This window comes from Crinia signifera, chromosome 1 (assembly GCF_055691185.1).
Source record: "Crinia signifera chromosome 1, ASM5569118v1, whole genome shotgun sequence".
Lineage (NCBI taxonomy): Eukaryota > Metazoa > Chordata > Amphibia > Anura > Myobatrachidae > Crinia > Crinia signifera.
This window is the reverse complement of record NC_139217.1, coordinates 58,485,648-58,504,007: the sequence shown is the minus strand read 5'-3', so window position 1 is coordinate 58,504,007 and position 18,360 is coordinate 58,485,648. Positions and strand designations below refer to the sequence as shown.

The 18,360-nt window shown below is 41.5% G+C and overlaps 1 protein-coding gene across 1 annotated transcript in view; it reads left to right on the top strand.

The window, feature by feature from the left end:
- SLC2A9 (solute carrier family 2 member 9) overlaps positions 1-18,360 on the top strand; it is a 278,105-nt gene that overhangs the window by 27,630 nt on the left and 232,115 nt on the right. The window contains exon 4 of the mRNA XM_083157786.1: positions 2,999-3,097. Within this exon, the coding sequence (XP_083013912.1) occupies positions 2,999-3,097 (99 nt within the window). The remainder of the gene's footprint in view (positions 1-2,998; positions 3,098-18,360) is intronic.

Below are 18,360 nucleotides of genomic sequence, written 5' to 3'. Positions count from 1 at the left end.
ATGGGAGGGTTTTTAATTAGAGGCAGGACTGAGCCTGTCAGGGCTACTACAGAGTAAGATACAGAGGGACAAACACAGGCTTTTCATGTGGTATTTTAGATATTAATCCCCCCTACTCAGTTACCCATTGACCAAGTTTATACTGCCTTTACTCAGTGTTTTGTCAGTGTAATATTCTCCTTTGCAGTTTGCCCTGTCTAAAGTGACCCGGGCCCCCTGAAGGCTTAATCCGGCCCTGCATAGCATGTGTACCTTCGATGTGTGCTGAGTGATATATGCACATCGCTCAGCATGGGGCTCCCATCGTGTATACAGGACTTAACCCTAGGGATTAAGCAGCCTTGAAGCTGGAGTCTAGATAGAACTGAAAAGAAGACTGAGAGAAACTCTAGAAGACTGCAGGACAATATGTAAGCCACTGAGCTGGTTATCGGAATATGCCTGAAATCATTTAGATTTGTGACACTGGAGGTCTGCGACTTTGTGGGAAAATGCCACTATTTTTAAAGTGGCAATCATTTGCAAGACAAAACTAACCTGACCTGATAGCTTGTACTAACGATAGCTTGTACTCATCATCAGATACAGTACTGTATGTAGCTCATACTTTGGTCCGATGGTCAGTGGAGGAAACCAATGCATCACATTTTTTTTAATAGAGTATGTAGCATCCATTGTTGGCACCATAATGCAAATACTCCTGACTGCATGCCCTTTGGCAATGGGTATGGCATCATTGTAAACAATAGGCTCCATGCTCTGCTACCATTGAATGACAATGATAAAAGCAGGTATAGTATTCAGGGCCCAAACTAGGTTTCCTGGTGCCCGGGACACTGCAGTAATTTGGTGCAAACCTTATTATTGTTAAAGTACACAGACACACATAATAATTATATCAATAATATAAGGACCAGTAGCACTCACTTATCACACCCACTGGCAGCGGCACTGCATAAGGCACCTTTCAGTGCACACAGAGTGGCCTCCGCTCCCTGACCCTGTCCTGTCAGCAACTCCACCCACCGACTCTTCCCCCTCCCGTGTCACATGCACTGTGTGACATGGGGAGGAGAGGAAGAGAATGGAAAGTTCTGCTGCACCTGACTGGGACCTTGAGCAGTGAACGGTGAACGGTGGGCGGCTGGCTAAGAGTGCCGATGGCCAGTGCCCAAATGTCTCCCTAGTCCATCGCCCGGGTCCCCCTACCCCTTCTCCCCTGGTTACAGCCCTGTAGTATCCTAAAGGGAGCGCAGGCAGCCAAAATGGCGCCCGGAGCGGCATAGGGGGGCGGGGCAGTGGCGGACCAAGTCCGAACGAAGGGAAGGTCAGGGGGCAGGCAGGTAGGCCTGACCCCCTCCTTTCACACCTGGCGATCCGGCCAGCCAGTCAGAGAGAGCAGGGGGGAGCCTGGCCGGGAGGGGTTTAAATAGTCAGGCCAGTGGGGGAGGCAGCATTCAGCACAAGCAGAGCCAGGACACAGACCCCACCCACCCATCCCATCTAGTATTTATAGGGTCCGGGACCCATAAGGGAGCAGGCATTTAAGTTGTGTGGTATGTAATGAGGTGATATGTAATGGTGTGATATGTACTGTATTATTGTATTATTGAATAAAAAAAAAAAAAAAAAAATAAAAAAAAAAAATTAAAAATAATAAAAAATACAAATTAAAAAAAAATAAAAAAATTAAGAAAGAAAGTGATAATGGTAACAAGGGAATTAACGTGATCATGTATGAATACATTGGTGTTTTAAGGGGAATGTATTGTATTCAAGAAAGTGTTGAGTGGTGGTTGGGTAACCAGCTATAAAGGGAAATGTTTTTAATGTTATGCAATATTGTCACAGTTGAGCATTGTAAGCATGTCGCAGGGCGGGAAGAAGCAGTTTGCAAGGCATCGGGACAGGAGGAGCCAGCTGAGGTTTGCAGATTCACCCTCGGTCGGGCCGCACGCCAGGCTCTAGCTGTCGACGGCAGGCCAACCGGCTGCGCGCCAGCCAACGGGTGATCCGCGGGGGCTGGCTCACAGGTAAGGGGCGTAGCCAAGGGCCTACAGCGTAGGCGGGGGGCACGCCCCGCGGTTTAAGTCAATGAAGGTCATTGACAGGTTTCTTGCCTTGCCCACCGTTCTCTGTCCCTACCCTGCAAAGGTAATTAAGGTGTGGTAAATAAACTGTGGCCAATGATTCAATCCCACGCACTGTCTCTGAGTATGATTTCGGTTGGGGTTGGGAGTGAGGTCACACGGGGACACAGCACACAGCCCTCGCACCCTTAAGTCTGTGTTTGAGAGTCCTACCCATGGTTAAGGACAAACCCCCCTGAGCAGTGACACATTGAAGGTTTTGTTTTGCTTCTGGATCAAGGCTGACTGATAATCCTATGTCTGTGTCAGCCACAGCTGCGAACGCGTGGAGAACCGATTAAATCAGAATCACCCCCTTTATCGATTCACATCACATTTTTCATGCCTCGATTCGCATTCCATTAAATAGTGAATTTCTTCATAAAATGCGATGTGGTGTGATTTTAGAACCTTACTAAAAATTGCATCCTATTAAATGTCATCCTAAAGCCCCGTACACACGGGGGAGATATATTGCTCAGTTTCTCCTTTTCATCAGCGACCAGAGATGGTTGCTGATGAAAGGGAACCTCTGCCGGCGGTGCCGCAGAGGTAATCAGCTAGTCGCAGGAGCAAGTTCCTGCGACCAGCGATTAGAATGGGGCTGGAAACGGGAGCGCGCATCCGGCGATTTATCGCCGGGGCAATATGGTCGCCTGCTATTTCCAGCGATTTCAGCCCCTATCGCCCCCATGTGTACACAGCTTAAGTCTCATAATTATATTTCATTTTTTAAAGTAATATTCAATTTTAGCCTTTTCTAGATTTGTTTAGTTTTTAATATTTTCACAGCCTACTGTAGATCTGATGCTGCTAATGTTTTTTTTTTAATTATTTTGTGGCATTTACATAATTCTCTTTTCATCTAGGATTTCACATTAAATCTTGTCATGGCGTCTCTCGTTGGTGCGGTGGGATCCTCCTTCCTCTATGGCTATAATTTATCTGTTGTAAATGCACCTTCACCAGTAAGTACCCAGTATTTATAGCACAGCAGGGGTGAAAATATTTCATGTAATCATAAAGCAACAGCTCTTCTATTAAATAAGAAGAGATAATTCTGTACTGATGTTGTGTAGTCTTTAAGGCAACAATGCAGTATAAAAGAGTGTGCCACAGTGCAGTATAAAAGAGTGTGCCACAGTGCAGTATAAAAGAGTGTGCCACAGTGCAGTATAAAAGAGTGTGCCGCAGTGCAGTATAAAAGAGTGTACTATGATGCAGTATAAAAGAGTGTAACAGTGCCGTATAAAAGAGTGTACTATGATGCAGTATAAAAGAGTGTAACAGTGTAGTATAAGAGTGTGCAACAGCATACCTCCCAACTTTTTGAAGGTGGGGATCGGGACTCCCGCGCGCCGAAGCCACGCAAGCTCCCGAAAAGGGGTGTGGCCTTTGAAAAGGGGACGTGGTCTCCGGCCGCGCCCCGAATAGACGTCTATTCTTGTCAGGCTGGGGGGAACTCCCAACTGCCCCCCCCCCCAGCTCGGGACAATGGCGGCCCCAGATGGGACGCGGGAATGTCCCCGAATATCAGGCCGTTCCCGCGGCAAGCGGGACAGTTGGGAGGTATGCAACTGCAGTATAAAGAGTCTGCCATAGTGCAGTATAAAATAGTTTGGAACAGTGCAGTATAAACAGTGTGCCACAGTGCAGTATAAAATAGTGTGCAACAGTGCAGTGTAAAAGAGTATGCTAGGATGCAGTATAAAAGAGTGTGCTATGGTGCGGTATAAAAGAGTGTGCAGTAATGCTATATAAAGAGTATGCTATGATGTAGTATGAGAGTGTGCTAATGCGCAGTATAAAGAGTCTGCCATTGTGCAGTATAAAAGAGTGTGCTATGATGCAGTATAAAAAGTGTGCAACAGGGCAGTATATAAGAGTGTGCTATGGTGCAGTGATGCAGTATAAAAGAGTGTGCAACAGTGTAGTATAAAAGAGTGTGCAACAGTGAAGTATACTGTAAGAGTGTGCTATGATGCAGTATAAAAGAGTGTGCAACAGTGCAGTATAAGAGTGTGCAACAGTGCAGTATACTGTAAGAGTGTGCATATTGTGCAGTATAAAAGAGTGTGCAACAGTGCAGTATAAAAGAGCGTGCTATGATGCAGTATAAAAGAGTGTGCAACAGTGCAGTATAAGAGTGTGCAACAGTGCACTATACTGTAAGAGTGTACTACGATGCAGTATAAAAAGTGTGCAACGGTGCAGAATAAAAGAGTGTGCAACAGTGCAGTATACTGTAAGAGCGTGCTACGATGCAGTATAAAAGAGTGTGCAACAGTGCAGTATAAAAGAGTGTGCAACAGTGCAGTATACTGTAAGAGTGTGCAACAGTGCAGTATACTGTAAGAGTGTGCAACAGTTCAGTACAAATGCACCTTTTTATTATTATTATTATTATTATTAGTGGCGTAACTATACATTTTTCTCCCCCCAGCCAAAATATTTTCTGCCCCCCCCCTTATACTGAACCTTATACATTATGCAACGCAACTTAATGCCACTTACACTATACAACACATACTGAATTGCCGCTACACTACACACCACACACCATAATGTACCTTACACTATGCACCACACACCATAATGCCACTTATAGAATACACACAACACTGTAATGCCTCTTACCCATTATGTAAAGCTGTGGGGTGTGTGTCTGGTTAGGGTTATAGGCTGCGGGGTGTGTGTGTATGGTTAGGGTTATAGTCTGTGCGGTGTGTGTGTCTGGTTAGGGTTACAGGCTGCGAGGTGTGTGTGTCTGGTTAGGGTTATATTCAGGGGGAAACAGAAGAATGTCTATGGGTGGTGCACAAAGAAGGGTTAATAAAATATAACTTTTATTAATTTGTCAAATTAAAATACTGCGAGAATATAAAAGTAAACACATAACATATAAAGATTTGAAAAAATAAATCTAAAAAGGATATAACAATCCTGACGTGGTTCATGCGTTTCTGTTCTTTTAATACAATTAAAGATTTAAAGATTGTGTGGTGCGTGAAAATGAAAGATTCACTGATGTAAACAGTGATAAATTATACTTGTTACATACACTGCTGTATAATCAGTGCCAGATTAAGGTCTATCTAAATGGACCTGGAGCTGAAAATTATCAAGGGCCTATTATGTGCAATAATAGGGGTTGTGGCCAGCACCTAATAATGTGGGGGGCGTGACCAGTGTTCTGGTTGGGTGGTCTGCTCATGGGTGTGTCTCTATTTGTGTTAATACTTTTAACTAATTATATATGCCTGGAAAAGGCAGGGGAGCTGGCATAGGAAAAATGCAAAGGGTTTAGCAATGGGGTTTAGGGTGGAAAATGGCAAAGAGGTTGGCATATGCAAGGGCCTGGCACAGAAAAGAAAGAAAATAGAAGCTGCAGATATACTTACCCTCCAGCGGCGGCTGCAGACTTTGGGCTGCAGTGCGGACCATGTATCACCAGCACTGAGAGCATGGGATGATATATATGCACACTCCCTCCAGCCAAAGTGTGCAATGGCATATATATATATATATATATATATATATGGAAAAGAAGGGGGGCGAGAAACAGCGCTCTCTAGTGTGATATCTGGGTCACCAAGTTTTAGGTGAATAAATTATTAAGCGTACCGTGAGGATAGTAATATAGTGCTCATCAATATGTGATGTTTAGGAACTCCTGTCCTTGGGATTACCAGGATGTTTGCCCGGAAAACAATTCAGCCTCTCAGCAATAGTGTCCCATGGGTTCATATAGGGTCCAAGTGCATCAGTGCCACGTGATAGGTATATATATAAGGAAGAAACTCCAATTATAATTCAAAAGGAGTTTATTTTTTAAAAGTGAACAAAGTGAACATAAAACAAGAAAAATAGCTTACATGAAGGTACTGTAGTAGAACACAGACCGCTCTCAACGCGTTTCGTCGCTTACTGCCTGTAAAAACGGCTGGACTTCATCAGGAGAGTATAATAACCTGTACCAAAGAAGGTGTATTTATAGTATGGCTAATTGTGGATCGCAAACACCGGTGAAACTTCCGGGTTCGGAAATACGCAGTACTGCGCATGCGCGAGATTCTTATACTATCGCGCAGCTTCCTTTGTTAATGCTTGCAGTCATAGATGTTTACGTATTCCCGCAGCATCACGGCTATGGGAGTTTACCTGCGCATGTGCGAGGTTCCCACTAGCCCATGGTGCCGCGGTGATAGAGATGGGTGACGTAGGCGCGAGATTTCTCTAGGTCTCGCGAGTCTACGCATCGCGTCAGGGACCTGCGCTCCGTGCGCACGCACAGTGTAGTTCTATCTGGAATGAAGTATTTACTTCATTGGTGTGTGTTGGTACGCATATGAATTTGGTTTATCACATCCTCTAAGAATTCTGCGCTTGCGCACTGATCATGGCTGTTATTTACCTGTGAACAGCCAATAATACTAGAAAACAGCGCTCGGATTTGTGCCAATTGCTGCATGGGATAGAGCATATCTATTACCCTCTATCAGATACAATATTAATTTAGCAATATGACACTTTCTTTTATCGTCTATATAAGTTACATATTGTAAATATAAATATATTAAAAAAGTATTAGCCAATAAAATTAACGATTAATATGTATATAATAAAATACAGTAAAAACATACCTACATATAATCGTAATGAGAATACCAGTTTTTAGGAATATGTTATAGTAAAAATGGAATAAGTGAATTACACAACAATATTCATGTGTATATATGTACAAATATACATATAAAGAATATGATAATGGGATATTATTGCACGTTGTTATAAATTGGAAGGAAGATACATATCAAGAAAACGGGGGGGTTTTACATATCAAAAGAGAGAAAAAGATGTAAAAACATATGCATATACACAGTAGTGATTGTTAAAAGGTATACATGGAGGGGATCAGGTAAAATTCTATAGAAAAGCCGTTAATTCAAATGCCTCATTTAACCCATGTGGAGCCATGGTGTTCAAAGTAAACATCCAATACATCTCTCTTTGTGAGAGTAACTTTTCTAGATCTCCCCCTCTGGGTCCTAATTTAACATGTTCAATCGCCTTAAAGTGCAAATGTGCAGGATTGGAGTTATGTACTCTGAGAAAGTGCTTTGGGACAGAATGATTTTCAAGTTTGTTTTTGATTGCTCTAACATGCTCTTGGATCCTTAGTTTAAGGTTTCGTTTGGTTTTACCAATATACTTCAATTTGCATGAGCATTCCAATTGGTAAATGACCCAGGTTGTCATACAGTTCATTAAGTTATTGATTTTAAAAGATTTTGTGTCATCGTAATTTTTAAATTCATGATTAACAGGGCTCACATATTTACAAATAATACAGTTCGTGCATTTAAAAAAACCTTTAGTCTTCTGTAGCCAGTTGGGACTGCTATCACTTGTTGGCCTCAGGAGACTAGGTGCAATTTCATCTTTTAAATTCTTTGCTTTACGAAAGGCAATAAGGGGTTTTTCTGGTAGGACACTATTCAGGACAGGATCAGTCTTAAGGATCTCCCAATGTTTATAAATAACTTTCCTTATTAGATGTTCTTTTTCGTTATACTGTGTTACAAATATACAGTTATTGTCTGTTGGTGGCTTTGGATCTTTATACTGTAAGAGGTTGTCACGATCTACAGTTTTGATTTTTTCAGTTGCTTCAGTAAGTAATGCGTCAGGGTAACCCCTTTCTTTAAATCTATTTGTGTACACCATTAGTTGTTTGTCAAATTCTATTGTGGAACTACAGTTCCTACGTATTCTTGAGAACTGAGATAGAGGAATATTTGTTTTCCATCTTTTGGCGTGCCCACTATTAAAATGTACATAACTATTTGTATCTACGGTTTTTATAAAGTTACTCGTAGTTACCATTGTGTCACTGCTGTTTAAAACCAGATCAAGGTACTCAATTTCTGTGTCGTCAATCTTAAAAGTGAAGGAGAGATTATATTCATTGATTTCAATGTATTTCATAAAATCTAAAAACAGTTCTTTGGTGCCGTCCCATATTAAAATAATGTCATCAATATACCTATAAAACATGATAATATTAGATTTAAAAGCATGATCACCATAAATATATTTATGCTCCCAGCTACCCATATGGAGATTCGCGAAACTGGGAGCGAAAACTGTACCCATTGCGGTACCAACCGCTTGCAGATAAAATGTGTCTAAAAATTTAAAATAATTTCTGCTTAAAATGAATTGGGTTAATGTGCAAATAAATTCTTTTTGGGTATGGGTCATGTTGGGATCTTCATCAAGGAATTCACGACAACTGGCTATTCCTTTTTCATGTGGGATTGATGTGTACAAAGACTGTACGTCAATTGTCACCCATTTAAATCCCTCTCTCCATTCAACATCCTTAATGATTTGTAAAATTTTAGTGGTGTCTTTTACATAAGATCTTAGGTTTTTAACATATTTATTCAAAAATACCTCTACGTATTGTGAGCATCCTGAAGATAATGAATCGATGCCCGCCACAATGGGGCGACCTGGTGGATTATCAAGTTTTTTATGTACCTTTGGCAGGCAATAAAATGTGGGTATAATTGGGTTATTTTTTATTAAAAATTGGTATTCATCCTTGTCTATTATTTTTTTATGTAGCGCCGCTACTAGAATGATTCTCAGTTCTTCTACGAATTCATTAGTTGGATCAGATTCTAGCTTTCTATAGGAGATAGAATCCCCCAGTAGTCTAAAAACCTCTTTTTCGTAGTCCTGGCGGTCCTGTATTACTAGGCCTCCGCCCTTATCAGCCTGTTTGATGACTACGTTTTCATTGCTTTTCCATTTTTTTAAAGATTCTCTTTCAAAATTAGTTAGATTGGGATTCTTGACTGGTTGACTATCCAAATGACACAGATCTTTTTTAACCATTTCGTGGAATGTTTCTATCTGAGTGCTCCTGGACTCCAAGGGATAGTATTTGGATGGAGGTTTGAGTCCTGATTTGGATTTTTCATGTTCATAATTTTTAATGATATTCATATCCTTTCTTATGAAATGGCGTTTAAGCGTTAATTGCCTGGTGAATTTATTTAGATCCAAGTACATTTGGAAATTGTTGTGTTTAGCAGTCGGTGCAAATGACATACCTTTACTAAGTAATTTAGCATCTGTCTCTGTTAGGGTTTGTTTTGATAAGTTGAAAATGCCCTTCTCTCTTAGTGTAGTATTATCTACTGGTATTTGAGGTTTCTTTTTTTCTGTATGTTTCCCTCCTCCTCTTGTGCCCCGTCTTCCCCTGTTTTTCGTTTTAAGGGGGACGCTATTTTCACTGTTTCTTTGAACAGGTATTTTGTGTACCTGTCCCGAGGGTGTGGAGTGAAATTAGGGGTTGGACAATCTGAATTGTCATCCGATTCCAATCTATTAAGGGCTGTGAATCTATTTCTCTGTGGAATTGGGTTGTATCTAGGCGATTGTGTATAATGTTTCTGTCTATACCTAGGTCTGGATGGAACTCTAGACCATTCATTCTGTTTGGGTTTGTATGGTTTTTTATATGCTGTGGATTCACTTTTATTGTCCCAATTAAAAATCTTTTTGTTCTGGTAGTCTAATTTATCTCTTAAAAATTTCTTTTCTTTGGTTTTGGTTACGTCTGTTTCTACTACTTCTAGTTTCTTATTTAAAACTATTAGGTTTTCTTTAAAATCTGCGCTATTTTTGTGGGGTTCCATATTAACCTCCCTTTGTTTAATTTCGGTCTCTAAGGCGATAAGTTCCGCCTTCTTCTCTGCGATTATAAGTTGCATGAGGCGTGTGGAGCAAGAGTGTAATATTTGCTCCCATTCCTTTATAAAAGAATCATTATTTAGACCAAAAGTTGGTTTTTTAGTGATTCTTAGGCCCCTGGGAATCCTGTTTACTTTGAGATATTGCTCCATGATGGCAACATCCCACCATGTGCGTATCTCTTTAGTCAGGATCTTTTCTAAGTCCCAGAAGCTGTCATCTAAAGTACCATGTGTGGGGATGGTTTCTTTGGTATTTTCCTCATTGAAAATTTTTGAACATAAATCAGATCTAAGACCCCCTAGTGTATGTGACCTAAACATTTTTCAAAAATATATCACAACACAGGGATAGGGGAGCTGCTCACAGTCAGAACAACAACAGTAATAGATAGAAAAGGGGGGGGGGTACTGTATAGCGCGTCTACCCAGAATGTTCTGATTTATAATAATCCGGTAAGGATTTCTAGCGAAGTATCTTCTTCGAATACCACAGTCCTGTGTACAGGTGGCTGCTAGGTTTCTCCGTAAAACGTTTGTTGTGACGTCTCAAATGTGAACTGGAAAAGAAGGGGGGCGAGAAACAGCGCTCTCTAGTGTGATATCTGGGTCACCAAGTTTTAGGTGAATAAATTATTAAGCGTACCGTGAGGATAGTAATATAGTGCTCATCAATATGTGATGTTTAGGAACTCCTGTCCTTGGGATTACCAGGATGTTTGCCCGGAAAACAATTCAGCCTCTCAGCAATAGTGTCCCATGGGTTCATATAGGGTCCAAGTGCATCAGTGCCACGTGATAGGTATATATATAAGGAAGAAACTCCAATTATAATTCAAAAGGAGTTTATTTTTTAAAAGTAAACAAAGTGAACATAAAACAAGAAAAATAGCTTACATGAAGGTACTGTAGTAGAACACAGACCGCTCTCAACGCGTTTCGTCGCTTACTGCCTGTAAAAACGGCTGGACTTCATCAGGAGAGTATAATAACCTGTACCAAAGAAGGTGTATTTATAGTATGGCTAATTGTGGATCGCAAACACCGGTGAAACTTCCGGGTTCGGAAATACGCAGTACTGCGCATGCGCGAGATTCTTATACTATCGCGCAGCTTCCTTTGTTAATGCTTGCAGTCATAGATGTTTACGTATTCCCGCAGCATCACGGCTATGGGAGTTTACCTGCGCATGTGCGAGGTTCCCACTAGCCCATGGTGCCGCGGTGATAGAGATGGGTGACGTAGGCGCGAGATTTCTCTAGGTCTCGCGAGTCTACGCATCGCGTCAGGGACCTGCGCTCCGTGCGCACGCACAGTGTAGTTCTATCTGGAATGAAGTATTTACTTCATTGGTGTGTGTTGGTACGCATATGAAATTGGTTTATCACGTCCTCTAAGAATTCTGCGCTTGCGCACTGATCATGGCTGTTATTTACCTGTGAACAGCCAATAATACTAGAAAACAGCGCTCGGATTTGTGCCAATTGCTGCATGGGATAGAGCATATCTATTACCCTCTATCAGATACAATATTAATTTAGCAATATGACACTTTCTTTTATCGTCTATATAAGTTACATATTGTAAATATAAATATATTAAAAAAGTATTAGCCAATAAAATTAACGATTAATATGTATATAATAAAATACAGTAAAAACATACCTACATATAATCGTAATGAGAATACCAGTTTTTAGGAATATGTTATAGTAAAAATGGAATAAGTGAATTAAGTTTACTTTGAACACCATGGCTCCACATGGGTTAAATGAGGCATTTGAATTAACGGCTTTTCTATAGAATTTTACCTGATCCCCTCCATGTATACCTTTTAACAATCACTACTGTGTATATGCATATGTTTTTACATCTTTTTCTCTCTTTTGATATGTAAAACCCCCCCGTTTTCTTGATATGTATCTTCCTTCCAATTTATAACAACGTGCAATAATATCCCATTATCATATTCTTTATATGTATATTTGTACATATATAAACATGAATATTGCTGTGTAATTCACTTATTCCATTTTTACTATAATATATTCCTAAAAACTGGTATTCTCATTACGATTATATGTAGGTATGTTTTTACTGTATTTTATTATATACATATTAATCGTTAATTTTATTGGCTAATACTTTTTTAATATATTTATATTTACAATATGTAACTTATATAGACGATAAAAGAAAGTGTCATATTGCTAAATTAATATTGTATCTGATAGAGGGTAATAGATATGCTCTATCCCATGCAGCAATTGGCACAAATCCGAGCGCTGTTTTCTAGTATTATTGGCTGTTCACAGGTAAATAACAGCCATGATCAGTGCGCAAGCGCAGAATTCTTAGAGGACGTGATAAACCATTTTCATATGCGTACCAACACACACCAATGAAGTAAATACTTCATTCCAGATAGAACTACACTGTGCGTGCGCACGGAGCGCAGGTCCCTGACGCGATGCGTAGACTCGCGAGACCTAGAGAAATCTCGCGCCTACGTCACCCATCTCTATCACCGCGGCACCATGGGCTAGTGGGAACCTCGCACATGCGCAGGTAAACTCCCATAGCCGTGATGCTGCGGGAATACGTAAACATCTATGACTGCAAGCATTAACAAAGGAAGCTGCGCGATAGTATAAGAATCTCGCGCATGTGCAGTACTGCGTATTTCCGAACCCGGAAGTTTCACCGGTGTTTGCGATCCACAATTAGCCATACTATAAATACACCTTCTTTGGTACAGGTTATTATACTCTCCTGATGAAGTCCAGCCGTTTTTACAGGCAGTAAGCGACGAAACGCGTTGAGAGCGGTCTGTGTTCTACTACAGTACCTTCATGTAAGCTATTTTTCTTGTTTTATGTTCACTTTGTTCACTTTTAAAAAATAAACTCCTTTTGAATTATAATTGGAGTTTCTTCCTTATATATATACCTATCACGTGGCACTGATGCACTTGGACCCTATATGAACCCATGGGACACTATTGCTGAGAGGCTGAATTGTTTTCCGGGCAAACATCCTGGTAATCCCAAGGACAGGAGTTCCTAAACATCACATATTGATGAGCACTATATTACTATCCTCACGGTACGCTTAATAATTTATTCACCTAAAACTTGGTGACCCAGATATCACACTAGAGAGCGCTGTTTCTCGCCCCCCTTCTTTTCCAGTTCACATTTGAGACGTCACAACAAACATTTTACGGAGAAACCTAGCAGCCACCTGTACACAGGACTGTGGTATTCGAAGAAGATACTTCGCTAGAAATCCTTACCGGATTATTATAAATCAGAACATTCTGGGTAGACGCGCTATACAGTACCCCCCCCTTTTCTATATATATATATATATATATATATATATATATATATATATATATATATATATATATATAGCCAAGATAGAGGTGCGACACTCGGACTAACAAAACAGGTAGAATAAAGGAGATGACTACCTCATCTGACAATGTTTCAGTTTATTAACTATATATATATATATATATATATATATATGAGAAAATCGAACCGGCACTCACGTTTCCAAATAATCAGCTGCCCCGGGTGCCAACGAGTAGGAGTGGAAATACGGTGAAAGATAGACGTGTCACTCCAGGGGACTTTTTCATAGAGATTTTTATATTCAGGGGGACATTTACCAAAATGGATTCGTAGAAAAAAGGTGTATTCGTAGGGAGAAATACACCTTTTTTTTACGAATTTGTATTTTCGGGATTTACAATCCCAAAAATACAACAATTCGTATTCCTAAAGATGGAACATTTGTATTTGTATTTACAAATACGAATGTCCTACACCATTGATACAATACGACAGAAATCACCATTCAAAAGAATGGTGGTTCCTGATGTACTAAGCAGCCGTACTGATAATACGGCTGCTAAGTGGTGTGAAACACCCACGCAAATACGACAGAAAAATAGAACACCATTTTCCTGTTCTATTTGCGTTTTAGCCTGCACGGATCAGTCAGATCCGTGCAGGCTTCGGTGTAAAAAAATAGAAAAATTAAATACATTTTTAAAAAAAAACGGCGTGGGGTCCCCCCCACAGCTGTAACCAGCACCAGGCTGAAGGAGCCGGGGCCGGTAATTAAAAATCAGGGAACCCGACAAATAGGGGTTCCCCGATTTTTAACAACCAGCCCCAGGCTCCAGGTCCGGGGCTGGTTCCCAAAATACGGGGGACAAAATGACTAGGGGTCCCCGTATTTCAAGAACCAGTCCCAGGCACAACCAGCCAGCAGGGTAATGTCACAGCCGGGGGACACTTATGATATAAGGTCCCGCGGCCAAAACATTAACCCCCTGACCGGTCAGCCTGGCCAGGGGCCCTGGGGGAGTGGGGACCCCCCCAATGAAGGGGTCCCCCCCCTCCAGGACTTACCTGACCAGGCTGAAGCCTGGTACTGTCCCCGATGCCCCTGGGCGGTGGGCATCGGGCTGATTATGGTGTAAAAAAAAAGATTAAACTATTGTTTTTTACTGTGGCACTACAAGTGCCAGCAAGCCTTCCCAGCAAGCTGGGACTTGGAGAACCGCAAGTCCCAGCCTGCTGGGCATTAAAGGGCCCGCTGGCACTTGTAGTTCCACAGTTAAAAAAATAGTACACAAAACACACTGACACACAACAAATGGGCGCATAACAAATGGGCGCATTTACAAATATATGACAGAATTATGCCGAGCCGCACGGTTACCTAGCAACCAGTAAACAAGGCAGACCAGCGTCATTCAAGCGCCGGAAACACTGCACAGCCCGGAAATACAGCTGGGGGCGGAACACGGACGGACTTCACTTGCACCACTCCTTCCATAGGTATTTAAGGTAGGACTTACATTGTACACATTCACTGTTGTTTTTTCCTTGAAAACGGGGTTATTCCCGAAACGTTGGAGCACTATTAAAGCACTTTAAAAAGATCCTGGGAGTGCCGCCGATTGAATCCTTCGCCGCAATCTACATACATTTGCCGGAGGGCACCCAGGCAGATGCTGCTGACACAAAGGAGTGCCGAGCTGAACAAGCCTACTATCCATTTTGCGGGGAGTCAAAACCCCCGCTCCTGAGCTAAGGCACCCGTCACTTTAAAACCAAGTCTCACCTTCTTACCCAGAGTGAGTGAAAAGTTTTAAAATCAACAGAAGCTTGCACAGAAGCACTTGGAAGCACCATAGCACTTTCTGCTTCACACAGCACTGCAGCACTTTATCACGCTTTGCACTTTTTGCCGCAGCCTACACACAGAATGACCCACAGCATGGAGTCACCAATATTGGCCCAATTCAACGCACAAGCAGCGTGCAGTGGAATCCAGCTTGAACGTGGCAGTATCTTCGGCTACACAGATGAGGAGGCGGATAAAGCCCTTTTTCAGGGTAACCTATCGACTCTGGATGCACCTGAAGGTACAGAAGAACTATACCGCCAGCTATATAAATACAAGCGCAGAGAGGTCGACTATTTATTACACGGAATCACGCTCTTTGACTATTACAGAGAGCGACTAATACCAAGGGGATTCCGCGTTAGGAATGCCCCCACAATAGGACGGCATAATCCAGAATTTTGCAAAAAATGGACAAGCATCCTCAATAAATGTAGTCTGGACCTCATGATATTGGTCATCGAGGAAGCCGGTATGGAGCTTGCTAAAACCAAAGAACAAATTGCCACATTTGAACGTGAACATGGATCAACCTTTGCACAGGACACATCACAGGATTGGATGGCCAAATTAAAGACACAAATAGATAATTATCGCAAAGATCTGATAAAATTTAAAAGAAATAAATTTCAAACAGTAAAAGAGGACTACGCCCACAATAGTGTATACCGTTGGCTAACGGGGAGTGACACAACCCGCAATTACACACCGAAATCAACACAAGGCTGGAGAAGACGACGTGAAACGAGAATCAATCCACGCATGTCATCCAACAGCGATACAGATAATGGACAATTAGATTCAGAAGGAGCAGCTATAGTATCAGACGTCCCTTTAGGGGCAAGGGCCAAGCCCCCACGCGCCCAAAAAGGCAAAGGCCAACAACCCGCAGGGGAGGCCAGAACAAGAGACTACACAGCCCGAAAGGCGAAAATGCCACAATGATCTATAATCTCTCCAAAAGACAACTAACAACTACTGAACAAAGGGTACTTGATAAAGGACTAACATTCGTCTCTACAACGGGATTTAATGAATTTGAGTGGAAGAAGGACCTTTATCGCTTCTCGCGAAAATTGAGATTACAAGAACATTTCCAACACCAACCAGATCCTGTTAGTACAGATCCACATCAGCACTTTATCAATACCAGACATAAATCACAGTTTGACCCGTCTTCACAGAACTCATCTTTAAAAACTTACACCCGGCTAATGGATGAATCAGTGATTCGTTACAACACTGCAAAAAAGAACAATCATTACAATCTGACCAAAAGCGAATGGATGGCATTAAAGAACTTGAGCACATACAGAGATGTAGTAATACGCCCCGCAGACAAAGGCGGGGCAATAGTAGTTTTGGACATCGAATACTACCGCACTGAAATCCTGCAACAACTCGCAGACCCTAACACCTACCAACGACTACCGTCAGATCCTACGCAACAATATAAAAGAGAATTAGACACAGTGTTGCAACAAGCTTATGAAGACCATCAAATTTCCACAAAGTTGAAAATAGCCCTGAGCCAGGAAAATCCGGTAGTACCCATACTATACACGGTACCCAAGGTACATAAGGACCTAGTCAAGCCACCTGGGCGCCCCATAATATCGGCCCAAAATTCACTTTACCAGCCAGTCTCCATATTTCTAGACGGCCTATTACAGCCGTTAATAAAAAAACAAAGTACGTATATACAAGATACAACGGATTTCCTAAACAAATTAAATCAAGTGGGACCCATACCCAATAGTACCTACCTGGTAGTCTTAGATGTGTGCAGTTTATATACCACCATACCCCATGGGGCAGGCCTGTTGACCATGCAAGATTTCCTCACCAAGGAGAAGTTCTCAAGCTTGGACATTCAATTATTCCTAAAACTACTGGAACTTACATTGAAACGAAACTATTTTATGTTTGACAACAATTTTTATTTACAGCTTAATGGATGTTCCATGGGTAGTAACGTGTCTCCATCATTTGCAAACACCTTTATGTTTTCTGAAGAGCACCAAATGTTTTTTACAGATCCAACAGTGTCATCAAACATCAGGGCTTACTGTAGATTCATCGACGATCTATTCTTTTTATGGACAGGCGGAGTGGAACAACTGCAAGCATTAATAGCCAGCATCAATACAAGGTCATCGCCCATACGAGTTACACATCAATACTCTAACACGTCGATAAACTATCTGGATGTCACTGTTAGTATATGTAATGGGAAGTTACACACCTCGGTGTACACAAAACCCACCGACAAAAACACCCTCCTCCGTTACAACAGCCATCACCCAAAACCATTAATTAACGGGTTACCGAGATCACAAATGATCCGCACGGCACGGATAACGAGCGATAAAAGCAAGTTATCTGACGAGCTGAACAAATTAACAAACAAATTTATGGAGAGGGGATATAACACGAAAAGACTGGACGAACAAAAGGCTGAGGTGTTGAACATGACACGTGAAGACCTTCTTATTCATCAAAAGAAAACTAAAGACAAAACCATACCATGGGTATCCAAATATAACACATCAAGTGCCGTCCTACCACGGGCATCAAGAGCCCTTTGGCCCATAGTAAAGACTGACACAACATTACCCATCATGAAAAATAAAATACCAATGGTTTGCTACACAAGAGGAAAAAATATAAAGGACCATCTAGTGCACACCGACATATCCAGTTTTCTATCTCCCACACAAGCATCTGGCTTCCTAAAGCGCAAGCCAGGTTGCTACAAATGTTTAAAGTGCACGACGTGTAGTAACATGACAACCGGCAACTCATTTCTAGACTCATCAGGAAAAAAGGAATACAAAATCCGACATGTTCTAAATTGCCTGTCAACCCATGTGGTATATATAATAACATGCCCGTGCAAAGTAATGTATGTGGGTAAAACCACATGCACAGTACGTGAAAGAATGGCACAGCACAGATCAGCAATTAAAGCAGCAATTGCAAAGAAAAAATCTGACCAACCGGTGGCCCGCCATTTCTTGGAAAAAGGACATACTGTAACTGATCTACAGCATATGATTATAGATCATATTCCGCACAGATTGAGAGGAGGAGACCGAGCAGGGATCCTACTACAACGAGAGATGAAATGGATATATCTGTTAGACACATGTAACCCCAAGGGACTAAATGAGAGACTAACCTGGAATATATTCATCTAACCCTGTCCCTTGAATCCATCTAACAGTATAATAATATCCAGTTCTCACCATCTAGCATCG